The sequence below is a fragment of the Penicillium hispanicum genome (assembly GCF_028827665.1).
Source record: "Penicillium hispanicum strain IBT 35686 chromosome Unknown utg000006l_segment0_segment0, whole genome shotgun sequence".
Lineage (NCBI taxonomy): Eukaryota > Fungi > Ascomycota > Eurotiomycetes > Eurotiales > Aspergillaceae > Penicillium > Penicillium hispanicum.
The window spans coordinates 867,124-885,285 of record NW_026623198.1 but is presented as its reverse complement, the minus strand read 5'-3'; the positions used below and the strand labels follow the sequence as shown (position 1 = coordinate 885,285).

At 51.8% G+C, this 18,162-nt stretch overlaps 7 protein-coding genes across 7 annotated transcripts; 4 read left to right on the top strand and 3 right to left on the bottom strand.

The window, feature by feature from the left end:
* Positions 1–320: 320 nt before the first annotated feature.
* On the top strand, positions 321–977 carry N7459_006694 (uncharacterized protein; the record flags this gene model as incomplete). The annotated part of the gene is made up of 4 exons (XM_056945862.1): positions 321–343; positions 406–596; positions 746–823; positions 886–977. The coding sequence occupies 4 exons, from the start codon at positions 321–323 to the stop codon at positions 975–977; spliced, it is 384 nt and encodes a 127-aa protein (XP_056797861.1).
* Positions 978–1,366: 389 nt separating this feature from the next.
* On the bottom strand, positions 1,367–2,731 carry N7459_006693 (N(6)-L-threonylcarbamoyladenine synthase family protein; the record flags this gene model as incomplete). The annotated part of the gene is made up of 1 exon (XM_056945861.1): positions 1,367–2,731. The coding sequence occupies one exon, from the start codon at positions 2,729–2,731 to the stop codon at positions 1,367–1,369; it is 1,365 nt and encodes a 454-aa protein (XP_056797860.1).
* A 710-nt stretch (positions 2,732–3,441) lies between these two features.
* On the bottom strand, positions 3,442–3,822 carry N7459_006692 (uncharacterized protein; the record flags this gene model as incomplete). Its single annotated transcript, XM_056945860.1, has 1 exon — positions 3,442–3,822. The coding sequence occupies one exon, from the start codon at positions 3,820–3,822 to the stop codon at positions 3,442–3,444; it is 381 nt and encodes a 126-aa protein (XP_056797859.1).
* A 1,583-nt stretch (positions 3,823–5,405) lies between these two features.
* N7459_006691 (phosphatase PAP2 family protein) lies at positions 5,406–6,531 on the top strand (the record flags this gene model as incomplete). Its single annotated transcript, XM_056945859.1, has 3 exons — positions 5,406–5,439; positions 5,512–5,750; positions 5,821–6,531. The coding sequence occupies 3 exons, from the start codon at positions 5,406–5,408 to the stop codon at positions 6,529–6,531; spliced, it is 984 nt and encodes a 327-aa protein (XP_056797858.1).
* A 1,209-nt stretch (positions 6,532–7,740) lies between these two features.
* On the top strand, positions 7,741–10,024 carry N7459_006690 (citrin; the record flags this gene model as incomplete). Its single annotated transcript, XM_056945858.1, has 4 exons — positions 7,741–7,917; positions 8,000–9,190; positions 9,259–9,421; positions 9,474–10,024. The coding sequence occupies 4 exons, from the start codon at positions 7,741–7,743 to the stop codon at positions 10,022–10,024; spliced, it is 2,082 nt and encodes a 693-aa protein (XP_056797857.1).
* An 805-nt stretch (positions 10,025–10,829) lies between these two features.
* Positions 10,830–11,529, bottom strand: N7459_006689 (DUF5321 domain-containing protein; the record flags this gene model as incomplete). Its single annotated transcript, XM_056945857.1, has 2 exons — positions 10,830–11,026; positions 11,088–11,529. The coding sequence occupies 2 exons, from the start codon at positions 11,527–11,529 to the stop codon at positions 10,830–10,832; spliced, it is 639 nt and encodes a 212-aa protein (XP_056797856.1).
* Positions 11,530–11,766: 237 nt separating this feature from the next.
* N7459_006688 (Peptidase C50 separase) lies at positions 11,767–18,069 on the top strand (the record flags this gene model as incomplete). The annotated part of the gene is made up of 2 exons (XM_056945856.1): positions 11,767–16,429; positions 16,484–18,069. 2 exons carry the CDS (start codon positions 11,767–11,769, stop codon positions 18,067–18,069), a joined length of 6,249 nt encoding a protein of 2,082 aa, XP_056797855.1.
* Positions 18,070–18,162: the final 93 nt, after the last annotated feature.

Sequence of the window (18,162 nt, the reverse complement as noted above, 5' to 3'; positions counted from 1 at the left end):
AGGTCGCGTTCAGGGGGTGGCGAGTCGTCGAAGGATGACAGATGTTCGAATGGCAAGACAGTTCGAGAAGAGGCCAAGGGGAAAAGACGAAAGACAAACAGGCGTCCGGTCCAGGTGAAGCCTGGAAATCTACTAAGGGACCGAAGCGTCACCAAGGTGTTTCGTTATCTAGCGAGGGCGGAGCGAGCCTTTGTGGCCTCAGGTGTCGATCCCGACCTTCGATCCAGCTCAGACATGGACAGCTTCCCCGCATGCTCCTTTGATCTCGACCGAATCGTGTCAACTCTGCCTCGATCTGACATTTACGACTTGCATGAACCATGAGTGGTACTGGCGATTCAAAGTATGCCTCAGCCCTCTGGCATTTCTTCCCGTGGATCCGCTAATCGTTGCTTGTTGCTTCAGATGGCGCGGCGGACCGAGTCGCCAGTCGTCGCAACGCCACTCGGGCAATGGCAATCGTGATAGGGCAGCAGGTGGACATGGTGGTGCGCGCGGTGGAAATGCTGCTTGGAGTAGCTCATATCCTGCGCAAGATCAGCATGTCCCTGTTCGGAGCTTCAATGCTGCAGAGGCAAAGAGCATTTTAAAGCGAGGTAGGCATCTGGTTCGGCCGCCTATGTTCGAAAACGAAGCTGACTGACGATCCCTTGTTTGCTTTTCCAGGACCCAATGGTACGCCTCTCTTTTCGGTTCCTTATCAATCCACGTCGCCGTGTCACGGTCATCTAATATATCCCCGCAGAACCGAAAGCATCCTTCTACAAGCCGACCGGTAAAGACGCAACCAATCAAAGATCAAGTGGTCCATGGGGATCGAAGTGTATGTCTTCTCCCAATGTCTAGGATGACATTCATCTTAGACTCGGTCATTGACGAATACAGCAAACACCATGGCAAACGGAAAGGACTTCTTCGTCGAGCTTCGGAAACAGGTTGCCTCACTGCAGCGGAGCGGTCCTCCCGTTGGCGGCTAAATAACGGTGGCCACGGTGTACGTCTTTTCTATTTTCAAATAAGTGTATTGCACAGTGTGCCGGTTGTGTGTCTGGTTATTTTGCACGGGTTAGAACGGCGCATCATCGATACCCTACTGCGAAGGCTTCATGGATGTGATGGGAGGACTCGGATGGGAATGTGGCTTACAGCCATTGTGCTGTTACATTGCACCGGCGTCTTTGTTGATTTGTTCTGGGTCGGGCTCTGGCTTGTCGAAGACAAGGCAGTACCCTCCGGTTTCAATAAAATAAATGGTGATACCAATTTGGTCTCGATGTTCAAACTTGGAGTAGAATGGCTTGAGTCTATTTGACGTACTACATATACAAAATCCGGGGTATCGCTACATACTGGAATATACAACAGTTTACAGAGCTGTTCCATCAAGAATCCACCCATCGGGTCCCAAAACCCCACCATCCTCAGCCTGCGGGTCAAGGGTCCATTTGCGGAGAGCGCGACAACTCATATCTGACCTCCAGCCCGCCTCAAACATCTCGATGCCAGCCCATCCGATCATGGCCGCGTTGTCGGTACATAGATACGGAGGTGGCGCCACGATCTCCATGTCTGCAAACCCTCGCACGTCCAGGAACGATCGGAGAACCGCCATAAGAAATTTGTTAGCTGCGACACCACCGCTCACAACCAAGGTCTTGATCTCCTCTTCGTCACGGTGTCTCACACGGAGAGCCTCGAGTGCAATGATAGTTCGCGAAGCAAGGTGCTCGAAACAGACACGCATTGCTTCCCGGCCCAGGTCGACCCGCTCCTCGTGGGGCAAATTGCCATTCCTGTCCTTGACGATCTTGTTGACCATGCTTGAGACAGAGGAGAAGCTGAGCTGCAGCGCTCGTGTATTCGCAAATGGGGTGGTTACACTCCATCCCCACGAGCTTTGCCGCTTGATTACTTCTTCCCCGCGATTCATCGGGGGTTGGTAATCAGCAAAATCGGCCTTCCCGTTGGGGAAGACAAATTGTTCCAAAGCCTTGCCGTACATCGTATTCTTTGCCTCCTGCAGTAGCGAAGGAGGCAAAATCTCTCGTGCCGCTTTGTCAAGTGTTTCACCCATTGCAATGTCGTCACTCGTGGCCATAATATTGTGATCCGTCAGAGACTTGGAGTGCACGAGAATCGAATGGCCTCCGGATACAAGGATAGATAGGAACGGAAACTGAGGCGACGAGGTTCCTGACAAAGGCTTCTCCTCTGCTTCAAGCGACGAGACCAGCCGAGGGGTCAACAGATGAGCCTGCATATGGTGCACCCCGACCATTGGAATCTGCCATGCAACTGACAGTGCTTTGCCAGTGTCAAGTCCAACTGACAAATTCGAGCGCATACCCGGCCCTCTCGTCGCTGATATAAAATCTGGCCGGCGCCGTGTTGAACCATCCGCGATACTTATTGATTTTCCCCCTTCTCTTGTGGCTGGGAGATATCTCAGGGCCTTGTCAACAAGGTTCGCCATGTTCCCCTGATGTGATTCGAGGGCGAGAATCGGATGAATGCCGCGATGTTCTCGAGAGTCGGCCGTGACATTTTCAAGAAAGTGAATTTTAGCTCCGCCTCCAGTGGATGATCCGTTTTTCTTCTCGACGATTGCCACGGAGGTGTCATCGCTGTCGCAGATAAGTTGAATTAGCAACTTGGCAGAATTGCTCGGCGGGAGTAACTTCACGCTTACCACGACGTCTCGATTGCGAGTGTCAGTAGGTCCCGCCGACATCTTGAGAATTTACGAGACGCGCAAAGAGCTGACTTGCGCAAAGTCGCGACTGGAGCCGTTGATAAGAACATTGGTAAGCAGGCAGACGAAGACGTCCACGGCGTCGGCAGAAAAGATCACAGGCCGCACGGACCATGCAAGCCCTCGAAGCCTGCCCTAATCCATAGACCAAAACAGGACTATTACTCATGTCGATGGCTGGCCTTGGGATTACCACCTACCAAAGTCACTCTACGGAGGCTACTGGGGCGAGAATATGGATATGTAGAGCGGCGTCAGAACACCGGGATATGTAGCGGTAACGACCGACTGGGGTCAGTATTTATTTGCAATGCAGAGTCATTAATCGGAATCCCATCAACGTCATGAAAATAATCAGCTCTTCAGCCCACACCGATATGTCGTCTTGCAAACAGCTCTGCAGATGCACCGTGGTGACACTTGTATGCCCTTTGGGTCAGCCCAGGGACGATTGAGAGTCTCTCAAGCTCTCGCAGCGCGGACACGGGACGAGCAGGTTTGTATCCATATGGTCATCTCTAGAGTTTCAGGGGCCTCTCCAAGATTGATTGCGCCATTGAGGATAATCCTTGAGCTGAAGTTGTCGATCATCCAGGCTTTATATCGTGTAGGTCGCTCGGGGGTGTTATACAGACTTGGCAGCCAACCGGGGCTTGTCGTCATTGTCGTCACAAAGCGTAGGGACCGCTTCACTCGCGTACAGTCCATCGGCGCTCCTCTCGGGACATTTTTGTGTGTTTTCCGTAGTATTCATCTGGATTCTCAATTGGAGTCACGCAGTGAACAGTCGGAGTGCCCTTAAATTGGATGCGCTTATCTTGGGCGCCTGGTCGTGCTGCCGCATGCTTCTTGAGAATACTCTTCGACGAGCAAGAGTTGGTGTAACTATACGGTGGCACTTGCAATGAAGAGAATCGCTTGCTTGTCGGGCTCGCCGCAGAAACTGGCGAGATAGGCGTACGGGGAACAGCACTTGGTGATTTGAGCGACAGAGAGGATCGTGGAGGATTCTGAGCGACAGGGATGTTCACGGACAGCTTGGGTCGGACGGCAGAGCGAGCAGCGTACATGATGACACGAGAACGATAGGAATCAGATTTGGCAAGACGACAGTAATCAGATGTTCACAGGGCGACTTTGATCAACAAAGAGACCCAGGATGTGGGAGTATGTAGAGGAGAGACAATTATTGACGTAGAGTGGGACACGAGCAGACACAATCTGTAGTAAAAACGTTCGTTTGGACCAGCCAAGACGAAGCGCAGGACGAAAATAGAACGAAAAAAATAGAACAATCTCAAACAACGATATGCAGAAAAAAAGAGCCGGACTCGATCCAGGGGCGAGCGCGGGCGGCTATATAGCTCAGAAGGGGCCGGGCGAGGGTTGCGGTGTGGGAGATGCGAGAGGTGCGAGGGAGAATGTCCCCGCTCTCTAAGCGCCCACGCCATGCATGGCAACACACAATCACTTCCCCGTCACACACTAGCTCCAATTTTGCAAGGCGTTGAGTCGATATTCCGCCAACCAGAGGATATATTCACTGCCGTCTAGAGTGGAACACCACCCGACATGATGTGATAGACCGTGATAACTCAGCCCATGCTGCAGCCCGGCTCTTGAGGGCCTCTGGTAGGGCCCGACGATCCACACGAAGGGTACTCTTCACATATCGGACAGAACGGAGAGCAGGAGCCAATCCCCACGTCTGGTCCCCTCGGTAGTCATGTCTGTACTACTACAGTATGTATGTACATACAACATACATTAGGGACAATACGTATAGCCATCTGCAGGATAGTCACTATCCCCGCGCAATCACTTGCACTAGCAAAGGCACATACCTGAATGTCTGCGTGGACCACATGCTGCTACTTCAGAAGTTAACTAGCCGCAAATTTGGCCAATCTTGACGGCCAGCAAGAAGATGGGATCTCAGGTGGTGATTTGTTTCTTGTTGAGTGACACTTTCATTGCCTTGTAACCGAGTCGATGTGCGCTGTGTCCTTGTGATCGGAGAGCATTCGGTAGTCTATATAGTCACTGTTTTCTATGGTCTAAAAGACACAGAGATTAGATTCTTCAACACTGCTGGGATCAATGCGATTGCTCCTGCAACCACCCCTGATCTAGTGGAGGGGCCGACTCGGAGACTAGCCTAATTCACAATCTGGTTCATACATATGTACATAGTTCCGTGTGTCAACCTGTCCACCCATGATAAAATACAAACACAAAACTGTGTCGTTCAGCAAGATAGCTCACCGGGGAAGTATCCTCTGGGACAAGGAGCAGCGATCATAGGGTCGAGTACACTGGACACAAGTGTGTGTCTACATATAAGTACATATGTACATACATAGATACGCATGTGGAGAGCTGTTCATGCAGGCCAAAGTAACCAGGAAGTCAGCCGATGAGCTATGTGGTTGGTCAAAGCTATGTTGTACAGACAAACTTGGCTTGCGTGGCCGGACGCTGCCACTTCCGAGACAGCCGACAGCTGGAGCTCTGTCAGGACCTGTGCTGCCCAAAGAGCTTCCACCGACTCGCTTCGCGTCCTTTTCATCCCACCATAGACGCTCTAGCAGTATGAAAATACGGGATAGCGGTGATATTCTTCAGTGCTTATGACATTAAATAGGTTCTGACTATGGGTGCTTTTAAGGACGTCTTGGAGCCGGGCGGTGAGTCGCCTGACTAGCTACATGGCAAGCTTTTGAACACGTTTCGGTGACGCTAATGAAGTTTTATGATAGCCATTGCTGCCATTTTCACACTCGGAACCTGGATCAACCGGCAGAAGGACCCTCGCGAGGAAACCGACGATAGCCATACACCGCTACTTGACGGCAGTGATTCTGAAGAACACGAGATCGAAGCCAACGAGTCCGTGGAAGCACGATGTTTGAAATTGCGACGAATGACGCCGCATTCGCGAGTGTTGGCACGATTCCCGTTCTTGGTGGAGATCTGGTATTGGTTGCTAATCTACTGGGTATGCGAAGCACTGAAGATCATGACATGTGGAACTCACCAGGGACTAATTGACTTTGCGTACTCCGCAGATCTACCAAGGTTGCAGAGCCATTTCCGCGAGAGTCATCTCTGGCAACGAAGCCATCTTCCAAAAAGCTGAGAATCACGCTCTTCAAATCTTGTCCCTCGAGCACCATATCCACATCGATGTTGAACTGTTCGTCCAGCGATTCACTCTGGCCCAGATACCATGGCTGATGGGCCTTTTCGCCCGCGTTTACTATTCACACATTATTGTCGGGGTCGCGTTTTACGTTTACTGCTACTCTTGCCTTCCACGCAATCGGTACCAAAGTATCCGACGTACTCTGGCCATAGAGAACGTCATCGCGTTTGTGATCTTAACGCTGTGGCGATGTGAGCCCCCGCGACTCCTGCCAGAGGAATATGGCTTCATCGACGTGCTTCACCACGACAATTCGGGATCTTCGTGGAACCAGAACAAATTCCAGCTGACCATTGCGGCAATGCCATCCTTACACTTTGGCAACTCTGTTTTGATTGCGTTTTGCCTGGTGAAGTACAGCCCGCACTGGTTTCTGCGTGTGATCGCTCCGCTCTGGCCAATGGTGATGGGATTGACTATTGTCGCAACGGCCAATCATTTTCTGCTCGATGCCATCGTGGGAGTCCTGGTCATCGCGACCGCATACCGCGTTAATCGGGCGATGTTGATTCTGTTGCCACTCGAAAGGGGATTGTTTCGATTGATTCGGTTGGAGAAGCCCCGGCAGGAGTAGCTCGGGGCTTGGGCATGGGAATCGCAAATATTCCGGAGTATAAATTCATGGATGGGGACCCCGATGGCATCTTGCAAAAACGAGACTTCACTCAGGATAAACGAGCTGTTTTGCGAGCCTCCTTGGACACGATAGTAAAGGATTCCAAGGTTGCTATGATCCCGTATCAACGGGACACGCTAAGTACATTTATGCCGTCCCTAATAGCGCTGTACATTCGTGTGGTACATATAATAGGATGTACAAACGCAGTCTCGTGAGGAGGCGGAGAAGAGCGGAGTTAGGCCGATCTCGGGGCGAGGGGACGCAGCCAATCAGCGTGGCAACGCAGCCCGTCGTCTCCAACTTTGGGCGGTCTGGAGACCGCCAGACCCGCTGCTCCGCACCGTTGCTTTTGTCGGGCGCCTTTCGCTCACCGGGGCTGACTGGCCCCGGTTTCACCCCGATCGCCCCGGAAAGGCACTTTTATGTATGGATGCTTTCGTGCTGTCCCCATTATTCTGATTATTCTTATGCTCCGATGCTCCCATGTCGATGTCGACTGACTGCATGTCAGCATCCCGATTGCCCCGGTCGCCTCCGGGTTCCTGGCTGGCTCCTACCATGGCTCGTGACTCGTGGCGATAGACTGTCCCGTAAAATCCCTAATGGTGAAAAAGAAACCGCGACGATCACCGGATGTACGGAGGGCGCAAGGGCTTTGGGGATGTCGGATAAGAGCAGAGTAGCCATAATGAATAGAGAGCGGAGTGATCGTTGTCATGCGGAGCCGCGAGTCTTGTCCACAACGCAGTGTCCAAGAGCACTCGGCCCCAACGCCGAGCGCCCTGCCGGGTAAATACCAAAACGCATAACGCCATCCGATCATTCCCAGGGGCGGTGAAAAAAAAACTCCTGTGTGGCCACTCATCTCATTCGCTATGCTCAAGGCTCGGAGCCAATAATAAAGAAATTGCAGATTTGACGGGGGTTGGAATCTAAAAACGCATTGGCTGTGGGCAGAAAAGAAAAATAGGACTTTGGCGTGTTTTCGGGTGCTCGATTATCGTCGCCAATAGTGAGGAATAATCGCGCTTCCTTGACTCAACCTTCCCCTTCTCCACTCTCGATCTTCCCCCCCCCTTCCCCCAGTGTGTGCGGTGGACTCTCGCCCTTGGATTCTGCCACTCGTCAAGTCGTTGAATTCCTGGTCTTCTGCTCTGTACCACAATGAGTAGCGTTAGGGAAACCGTCAAGGAGAAGCTGGTGGGCAGCACAGAGGAGCCTCAGCTGTCGCACCAAGCTCGGTCCAATTTCCTCCGCCATGCACAGAAAGATGAGAACGGGGAATCGTTCATGAACGAAGAGGACTTCATCAATGCTGTTGCCCCCAAGCAGGAGGACTATGTAAGTCAATCCCCTTTGCTACCGCATCGAGGTTCCAACCTGCAACGCGAACTCGGGCTGACATCGGTCCCCTCTTCTCTAGCACAAAATTAAGCGCGAGCAGTATGGCATCCTCTTCCGCGTCGCAGACCGACGGCGAACTGGCAAGCTCAACATGTCCGACTGGGCAACCTTCGAGAACCTCCTGGCGAAGCCCGACGCGGAGTACGAAATCGCATTCCGCCTGTTCGACCTCGATGGAACCGGCACCGTCAAGGTCGACACCGTGCAGGGACTGTACAATCTGAACAAGAGCGCCGACAGCATTCCCTTTGACTGGAATTCCGAGTGGGCTTCGCTCTACACCGGTCGAACCAAGTCGCGCCACGACATGACCTACCCGCAATTCTCCCAGATGCTTCGCGGTCTGCAAGGCGAGCGCATTCGACAGGCCTTCCACATCTTCGACAAGGACGGCGACGGATACATTGAGCCCGAGGACTTCCAGCGGATCATTTTGGAGACGTCCAAGCACAAGCTGTCTGACCACGTCCTCGAGAACCTGCCCTCCCTGTGCAACATCTCGACAGGCAACAAGATCTCCTACGCCACCGTCCGTGCCTTCCAGAACATCATGCGTGAGATGGACATCATCGATGTGGTTGTGCGCGAAGCGACCCGCAAGAGTAGCGACGGCAAGATCACTCGCTCCGACTTCCTGAACGAGGCCGCTCGTGTCACTCGCTTCTCCCTGTTTACTCCCATGGAGGCCGATATTCTGTTCCACTTTGCCGGACTGGATGCCCCCTCCGGACGGCTTGCGCAAAAGGACTTCACCAAGGTCATCGATGCTTCATGGCGCATCCCCGTTGCTGTTGCAGGCCAGGCGCTGTCCGGCGCCCAGGAGGCCGCGGCGAAGACACAGTCTTTCCTCCATAATGTCTTGGAATCCGTACACCACTTTGCTCTTGGCAGTATTGCTGGTGCATTCGGTGCCTTCATGGTGTACCCGATCGATCTGGTCAAGACTCGTATGCAGAACCAGCGATCCACTCGCCCGGGTGAGAGACTTTACAACAACTCCATTGACTGCGCAAAGAAGGTCATTCGGAATGAGGGTTTCACTGGCCTATACTCAGGTGTTATTCCCCAGTTGATTGGCGTGGCACCTGAAAAGGCGATTAAGCTTACAGTCAACGATTTGGTCCGTGGATTTTTCACAGACAAGGACACCAAGAAGATCTGGTATCCTCATGAAATTCTGGCCGGTGGTACAGCAGGCGCTTGTCAAGTCGTAAGTTGGCATATAAAACCTTTCTTCCTTCGAAATTATCTGTATGCTGATGTTGGTCGTCTTTCTAGGTCTTCACAAACCCTCTGGAGATTGTCAAGATTCGTTTGCAGGTGCAGGGTGAGATTGCTAAGAATGTCGAGGGCGCTCCTCGCCGTTCTGCTCTCTGGATCGTGAAGAACCTAGGTCTGGTGGGCTTGTACAAAGGAGCTAGCGCCTGCCTACTACGTGATGGTAAGGCCTCTGATATTTCGATCATCTATGAGAGTTATCTAACATGACACAGTGCCCTTTTCGGCCATCTACTTCCCCACATATGCGCACTTGAAGACTGAGATGTTTGGCGAGTCGCCGACCAACAAGCTCGGCGTCGTCCAGCTCCTTACTGCCGGTGCTATTGCCGGTATGCCGGCTGCATACTTGACCACGCCCTGCGACGTGATCAAGACTCGTCTGCAGGTCGAGGCTCGCAAGGGCGAAACCAAGTACACCGGCCTACGTCACTGCGCCACAACCGTCTGGAAGGATGAGGGCATCAAGGCCTTCTTCAAGGGTGGCCCTGCTCGTATCCTGCGTTCTTCGCCGCAGTTCGGTTTCACCCTAGCTGCGTACGAAGTCCTGCAGAAGATGCTTCCCATGCCCGGTGCGCATGAAGACGTGACCCCAAGTGGCCACGTTGAGCCCGGCGTCGGCCTCCAGGGAGCCAAGGCTCCTCTCCCTTACCTTCGATCAAGGAATGCCCTGAAGCTCATTCTTGACATGGACCAGAACATCGGACGAGTGCAGGTCCCTCGACCTGAAAACTGGCCCAAGTTCCTGCAAAGCTCCAAGCAGTGATTTTCAATTTGGTTACATAGCGATGAGTTTCATTTGGCCCTTGCCGTCATTTTCTCTTTTTGGCCTGCCCATTTTAGCATCAAATATCGTTGACCATTTCCTCATTTGATCACAGTTCTCTTGGATTCATTAACTTTGTCTCCTTTCATCATTTCCAGTTTGCAAAGAATGGGCTCTGGTCTGGTCGACGCGAAGTACCCCTGCATGATTCATCTCTCGTTCTGCCAGATGGCTGTGTGTGTATTGTACCAACAGCAGATAGATTTGGAAGGGAAGGATATGGGGGCCTGCATAGAGAGCTCATAGATGTGTGGTCCCTGCATGTCTACCATGCCTCACACGGTGCACTGCTCTTTTTCGAGTCGGATCGTCATGTACGGCACTTTGTCTGCTACTTTCTCGGCAAGAGTTCTGTACAGTACCTACATCTGAAGCAGATAGAAATGGCCTTTTCTGCCTTTTCTGTTCGATTCTCGACTATCATGTTGGACTTCTGATTTCTGCAGATATAATCACTGCTTAAGAGTTATTTCTCGAGACCATTCATCGCTGACTTTGGCTCTCGATTGGGACAACCTTAGTATATACAAGGAAGATATTCGAGTCGGCAGTCCGACGAAATAAACAGGTGGGTATCAAGTCCCTACACAACAGGGAACAACAATAATACAATGAGGTCTCTCGACCGCCCTTGAAGTTGGCTTCACTGTGACTACTGATCCAGTTCAGACACGCTAGTAGACCAATGCCTCCCACCAAGTGAACATGGGAGTTGGGGAAAATCTGCCGCCAGTTATAGGTTGTCTCAGAAGAAGTTGAGCTTCTTTTTTGACGGAGTTGTCTTCGCGGCATCCGAATCTGCGCTCGCTTTGACAGCCGTTGCCGAATCCCTTTCTTGAGGTCCCTCGGTTGGCTGCTTCTCTTCCTCGGCGGGTTTTTGCTTAGCATCCTTTGAATGTCTCTGCTGCCATAAAGTATCCTCGGCTTCAATTTCACGCAAGACTAGGGCACAATAAATGGTCAGCCGGTAATCAATGTTGGCTCAGCGACAGGCGAAACACACCTTCTTCCCATTCACGTTCCTTCGTCTCGTCCCCTGTGCCCAGCAGCTTCTCAACATCGACCTTTTCTCCATTTTTCACACGCTCAATGACCTCTTTCAGGAGCTCAATCTTCGCGTCCGTAGAGCGGCGGTATGCCGCATAGCCGTTCTTGAGTGTAAGCATGCGGATCGCTTGCGAGCCAATGAGTGTGAACATGACGATGTAGAAAGTAGCCGGATTCCATTCCTTTGACTTGCCCGTCTTTCGGGGCTTTCGGTTTCGAATAAATCTCGGGATCATTGACGTCCATACTGAAGTATTTGCAATCTTCGGGAGGGAGTCGGAAGTAGCGTAGAACCGTGGAGCGGGCACAGGACAACGGTTGGCGATCCTGGAGATTGCTGGAGAGGAGAGAATATGCTGACCGAGCCCGACGGGCCTCAACCTAGAAACCATGGCCATTGTTGTGTGCTTGTGGCTGCCGCTTCAAGTCGCAAAGAGAGCATTGACGAAAGACGAGGTCTTTACTGCCTGAGGCTCCAACGCACTAGACACCATATTTGGTATAGTGCGCTTTGTTGCTACGACAACACGCCCGTTTGGCGTCGCACCGGTCTGGCCGATGATGATATCAGCTGCAAAGCCTCAATTCGCCCTGACTGACGACTGCAGGCCTGCTGCACGGCAAGTTCCAGCAAGATGGCTGTAACTGTTCTTCCGGAAAGCTCCTTGACCGAATCCGTCAGGCAGGCCGTCCGGTCAACCAGAACCTGCTCCGATGCGACTTTGTTGTCCCTCCAAACACTGCTCCGCGGGTCGACGAAAGTCCCGGAGAAGCCTACACGGAAGAATGCAAAGTCATCGAAAGACACCACGGTACCTCCGAGTCGGTCAAAAACCCCTAGGACGACCAAGGCGCGCACAACCAATGATACCGCGTTGCACACAATTGTCGACCAGGATACACCCGCGTTGGCACCGCAGGAGAAGCTTGTCCTCGCAACGGAGGTCTTCAATACCTCCTTGAAGACCCTTACGGATGCCTCGAAGACACCAACAGGGAAGAGCCAAGTCTCCGCAACCGATAATGAAACAACGCGCGAAACGAAGCCAACACGAAGGACAAACGTTGCGGTCGTGGATGCGGGAGTTAGTTCGGCTGCAGAGTGTGCAAGGCTTGCTCTTGCGACTTTGCGAGCCCTCAAAACTGATCAGGGAGGTTATGAATATCCGAATATGCAGCTTGAGCAGGGTGTGTGCGTACTGGCCGGAAAGCTGATCTCTCTGGGATTGAATGAGATGGCCTGCAAGGAACTTCGCTCTCTCAAGAAACGGATTCAACAACACCTGGACGCAAAGAAGGCTGGCAGGAAGGTAGCAGAGCCCCGTGAGGCGCCAGACGACGATGCCGGGCGCGAACGAATGTCAGATCTCATCACCTTTTCCAACCTCTCGAACGCCCAGTCTCTATACAGCTTACTTGTTCCCTATCATGCAAACGCAATGCGACTTTTAGCCTTCGAAAGGAAAGCGTCAACTATTCAGAAATTGTGTCCTTTGTTGCAGCTGTCAGACCCCAGCAGTCCAGCGCAAATTATCATCGCTGCATTGAAGTCCGGAGGCTTGACCAATGACAAGGCCGCTCTTCAACTTCAGCTGCTCTCCAATACGGTGCTTTCTCTTTGCTCTGGGAAACCATCCTCGACCGATGAATCCTCCGCTTCCAAGGATGCTCTGAAACCGATCACCACCCTAACGCTTCAATTGTTATCCCTTGAGATTCGATGCCTGGGATGGAAAATTGCTGGCCATGTGTGCAACGAAAGCAAAGAGATGGCGGATCCCATTATTCGCTACCTTGGCGGTTTCTCTAACCGGAGCAAAGGGGTCGAGAAGGTCGAGTTTGCGGCGATCTACAAAACGATCACGCGGATTCAGACTACCATGGTTGATATCAAGAAGAAGCCACAGGATATAAATGATCAAAACTCGGCTGCCAAGGTCATGACTATTCTTGGACAGCTTGCTTTGGATGCTGGATGCTTTGACGAGTCTCTAAAGCTTTTTGCTGAAGCCGTTGCTCCGCTTTCTAACTCCCAGAGTCTTTCACTCGCCACAGTCCGATGCAAGATTGCTTCAGTCAACTTCCAGGCTTTGAAAACCTCCAAAAGTCGGCTACGTGAGGCATTGAAATCTACGTCAGGGGCTACAAGTGCTCTGGGATTACAGCTTCGGGGCAGCGCAACTGATCTTGACGAACTCCTTGTCGAGGCTGCCAGGCTGAAGAAACTTGCCCTCTCTTGGTTCGGAGATGCAATTACAAAGATATTCGATAACGACAATGAGAAGAATCAAGTCGCTGCTCAAATCCGGGAATACCTTCAGGCTTTCTTGAGGTTTCTCCGCCGCTATGTTGGTCGATCACCGACAGAAGACAGTGATGAGAAGGAGCTCGAACTGTTCAAGACTCGCGTCAACATGTCCAAAAGTATTGTATTTGCGGCTGTTGACTCGGCGGTGGCCGTTGGAAAATTGTCGATCATGTCTCAACGGCCACCTTGGGACGACATGCTCCCTATTCTGGCAGATTGTCATCGCCTTCTTGCGGCCGTTGAAAGTGCTACCGAGGGTAGCTCAGATGACTCGCTCGCCGAGGCCATGAGTATGGGTCTTGTCAAGCTCTCCAATCTATTTTGGTCTCGCTACATCAAAGAAAGAGAGGCTGGACAAGGCAACCGCGAGCTACTAGCTCTTCTCAAGCAGTCTGCCCACCTGCTGTCCAGCTGCACATCATCTCACCGAGCTACCGCCTTTGCTGCTTTGAAATTCGAGAGAATTGCTCATCTACACCTGGATGGCAGTATGTATAGTGACTCGGAACAAGCATTTCGGCAGTCAATTGCAGAGTATATCGGCTCTGGTATTCTGGAGCAAATGGCTAAAAGCAGCTCCGGAGTCCAACCTGGCTTGGCGAATCAGGATTCCCAGAGCCCTACATTCATGCTTAACCGCGTTCTTTCGGCTCTGCTGAAAGTCAAGCTACGTGGAAAGGGATCCAAGTCGTCCACCATTTACGATGACGCCAATCTGGAACCCCAACAGAGGGGCATTTTGCTCGAGTGGCAGTTAGGCCTGCTGGCTGATCTCCATGGATATTGTTCCAGCGAAGATGATTTTCGTTCGATATTTAGTCCAGTGGTATCCAGTCTCCTCAACATTTATACTCTGGACCTTTTCCCCGTTCGCTACCAACGAACGATCCTTTCAGTCCTTCGATTTCTTCTAGAATATCCCACTGCCCTCGACCCAAATCTCAGCGAAAGGCTCATTGGAGGCGGTTTAGCATCACTGCGGTGTGAAACCAACGTCGGGCATGACACAGAGTTGACCCCGTTCGCCACGCACATCACAAACTCATTGCGCATCATAATTGGCTTCCATCAAGGAAAAATTGAGTCAAGTGATTTGGATACTACCCTTGCCTCCTGGTCATTAATAGTCCGACAGTGCTCTGACTGGAACTCTTTGCTTCTTTGTATCAGCGACACCGATTATTGGGTTCTCCAATTGAAGGCTTTGGTCGACTATACAGAGATCCACGGTCTTTGGAAAGCCCAACTTCATTCTTTACAGTTGATTCTTCATGCTGCCGAACTCCAACAGTCTGGAAGCCTATCGGACGCGATTATGATTCTCTCTCGTCTGGTGTTGCAACACTGTCGACTCGGTCATAGTCACAAGGCAGGGGAACTTCTCACGCGTGGTGAACAATATTTTACTCGGCATAAGGTCTCTTCTCTGGCAACGATCTCATACAAGTTGGCTCGAGTAGAATATCTTCTTGAAATCGGAGAGGTTGACAAAGCTGCTGCTACCCTTTCCGCAGCGAAAGTACTCTATGAGAAGACCCAAGAGTCGGACGAGCTAAGCAATCTATCAGTGCTATCGAAGATGTCTTGGGAGAGAGTGGTTGCAGATGCTGCATTTGTTCAGTCGCGACTGGCTACAGCGCAAGGGTCAATGACGCGCGCTCTCTACTTTGCTAAGCTATCTGTGAGACTCAACTGCCGGATTTGGGTCAAGGTTGAGAAGTTGGCCCAGCGAAAACAAGACAAGGCCTTGACTGCAAGCGCGAACTCTGATGCCGAATCTGTCGCTGATGGCATGGCCAAACTTGATCTCTCTCAGAATGGGTCTTCTCCAGATGTCTCCACCAGTTATACCCAGGGAGCGCCATTTTGGCCACACCTCGGTTCGCACCATACCTGCTTATTGAATCTTGCCATGTTGTCCGCCCATCATGGGTTATTCCAAGATGCGATCTACTACGGGGAGCAGGCATTGAAGATTGACAAGACATTGGATGCAAATTTCCGACTCATTGCCGCCCAGACCCAGCTTGGTTGCTACTGGATCCTTGGCGGTCATGTAGACGAGGGACAAGGACTTCTCGCAGAGGCATCGGAATCATCAAAGCAGATTCAGACAAGCATTGAGACTGTTTCTCTGCATATGGCCCTCGCTTCCCTGTACAAAGTGCAGCATCAACACGATAAAGCCCTCCGATTACTCCAGGAGGCAGACAAGCTCATCACAGCTGTCATGTCCTCCGATACAACTGACCCCTCAGAGACACCGAATATCGCGACTCTGGAGGAAAAGATGGAGAAGCTTCATGTGCGAAGCAGTCGGCGGACGCCGTCGACAACGACAGCCACTGCTGGTCGACGCACCCGTGCCACCAGCTCGGTCACAGCAAGTACCACCAAGAACATCTCAACCCCAAAGACTCCACTCCCTGATGTCCAGTCCAAGTCGCTCTTGCGACTCAAGGGTGACGTTTTTTGTCAGCAGGCTGACTGTCTACGCGCACTTCGCGATTTCGAACGATCTGCGCGCACTCTTGTTGAGGCTCGACAATTCTCCACTGCGCGAGAGAGCAAGGTGTCACTGGAGATTGGAGAAAGTGAACATCTTCTTGCTGATGCTATTCGCCATTTTGCAAGCCATGCTGTCTACTGTGTGCTGCCTGAGTCTACTATCTCATTGCCGTCGCTCAAGTCCCCGGTCAAAGCAACAGATGAGACAAGTACACAATCTGCAAAGCCTTCAGCCGCGAAGAGGCCCAGGGCAGCCACTAGAGGTACTCGAGCCAAGGCACAAAAGACTAGCGAGGATTTCTCAATCATGCTTTCCAAGGCATGCGATTGTCTTACCAGCGTCTTCGCCGATGCGACTGTCCTTGGATCTACTCTTGAAAGTCATGCTGCATCTCGTTTAATGAGTCGGATTTCTATGCTTTCGCATGCCACTACTCCCGGTGGTCCCGCCGCCTGGGCGCAATCACCCGCGAATATGAACGGTAAATCACTCAATTTCAGATTGCATTATACATTTTGGATTCTCTAACTAACAGTTACTTCAGAGATTGGGCGTGTCGGTGCTTTTTTCCGAGAACGCATGGCCATTGACTTTGACCGACAACTAGCGGACTTTGGTGATCCACTACTCTGGCCAACTTCTTCACTCTCACATGGTGAGGTGGATCAAGACATCTGTACCAAATTCACCGAAAATTACGTTGATATCCTGCCAGATAACTGGAATGTTCTTTCCTTGTCCCTGAGTGCGGATAGGACCGAGTTCGTGGTATCGCGGCTGCAGAAGAACCGATCTCCATTCCTCCTCCGATTGCCTCTTCGAAGAGGAAACTCGGATGACGACGAAGAGGAACAGTTTACTTTTGAGGATGGCAGAGAGGAGATGCAAGAGCTCATCAAATTGGCGAACCAGAGCGCACATGCTGCTAAGGCCCAAACGAACAAGGCATCGAAGAAGGAATGGTGGAAGACTCGCAAGGCACTTGACCGTCGACTGGAGAGCCTTCTTCAAAACATAGAAAATGTCTGGTTTGGAGGTTTCCGAGGCATTTTCTCCCCGCTCTCGCGAGACAGCACTGCTCTGGCCCGATTTGCCAGTGCTTTCCAGGGAATTCTCGACGAACATCTTCCCTCTCGACAAAAGGGTGGCAAGGCTTCCTCACCTCGGCTGACCCTTCATCAGAACGTGATGGAGCTGTTTATCGGACTACGTGACCTTGAACAGCAGGAGGAGCCAGAGGACATCTTGATGGACCTGCTCTACTTTGTGGTGGACATTCTGCAGTTCCAGGGTGAACGCAATGCGTACGATGAGATCGACTTCGATATGATGGTTGTTCACACGCTCGACGCTCTGCGAGCCTACCACGAGGCCACACAGGAAGAGCTTACATCCCGATCTCCAAAGCACACTGTTCTGGTGCTCGACAAAGCATTGCATCTCTTCCCATGGGAGTCTCTTCCGTGTCTCCAAGGGTTCCCTGTTTGCCGTGTTCCCTCTCTAGCATGTCTCCGCGACCGAGTGCTACAATTTCGCCTTCCTCGGCCCGGTGCTGTCGTGGATCGTGCCTCGGGCGCTTTCATTCTCAACCCGACGGGCGATTTGCGTACAACACAAGCAACATTCGAAGAAGACCTCTCAGGATTGAAGACTTGGAAGGGAGTGATCAATCGTGAGCCTACAGAAGACGAGTTCCGGACTTCTCTCGAAACGAAAGACTTGTTTCTGTACTTCGGCCATGGCAGTGGCGCCCAGTATATTCGCGGTCGCACCATCAAGCGAATGACCAAGTGTGGCGTCGCCTTCCTCATGGGCTGTAGCAGTGGTACCTTGACCGAGGCGGGTGAATATGAACCCTATGGTACGCCCATGAATTACCTTCATGCAGGCAGCCCGGCGCTCGTCGCGACCTTGTGGGACGTCACCGATAAAGACATTGATCGATTCGCAACGTCCACATTCGATACCTGGGGTCTACTTGGGACAAAGAACAAGTCTCGCGCTCATGCTGACGGTGCTGGTTTGGACACGGCAGTCGCAGGAGCTCGGAATTCATGTGTATTGAAGTATCTGAACGGGGCTGCACCCGTTGTTTATGGAGTTCCGGTGTTTTTGGGATGATCATTGGATGTGATGGATTGGTTTTCATGATAACCCGCTTTATTTTATGCTGTACATATATTCTTTCTTATCAACCTGCTTCTCCTGCCAAGG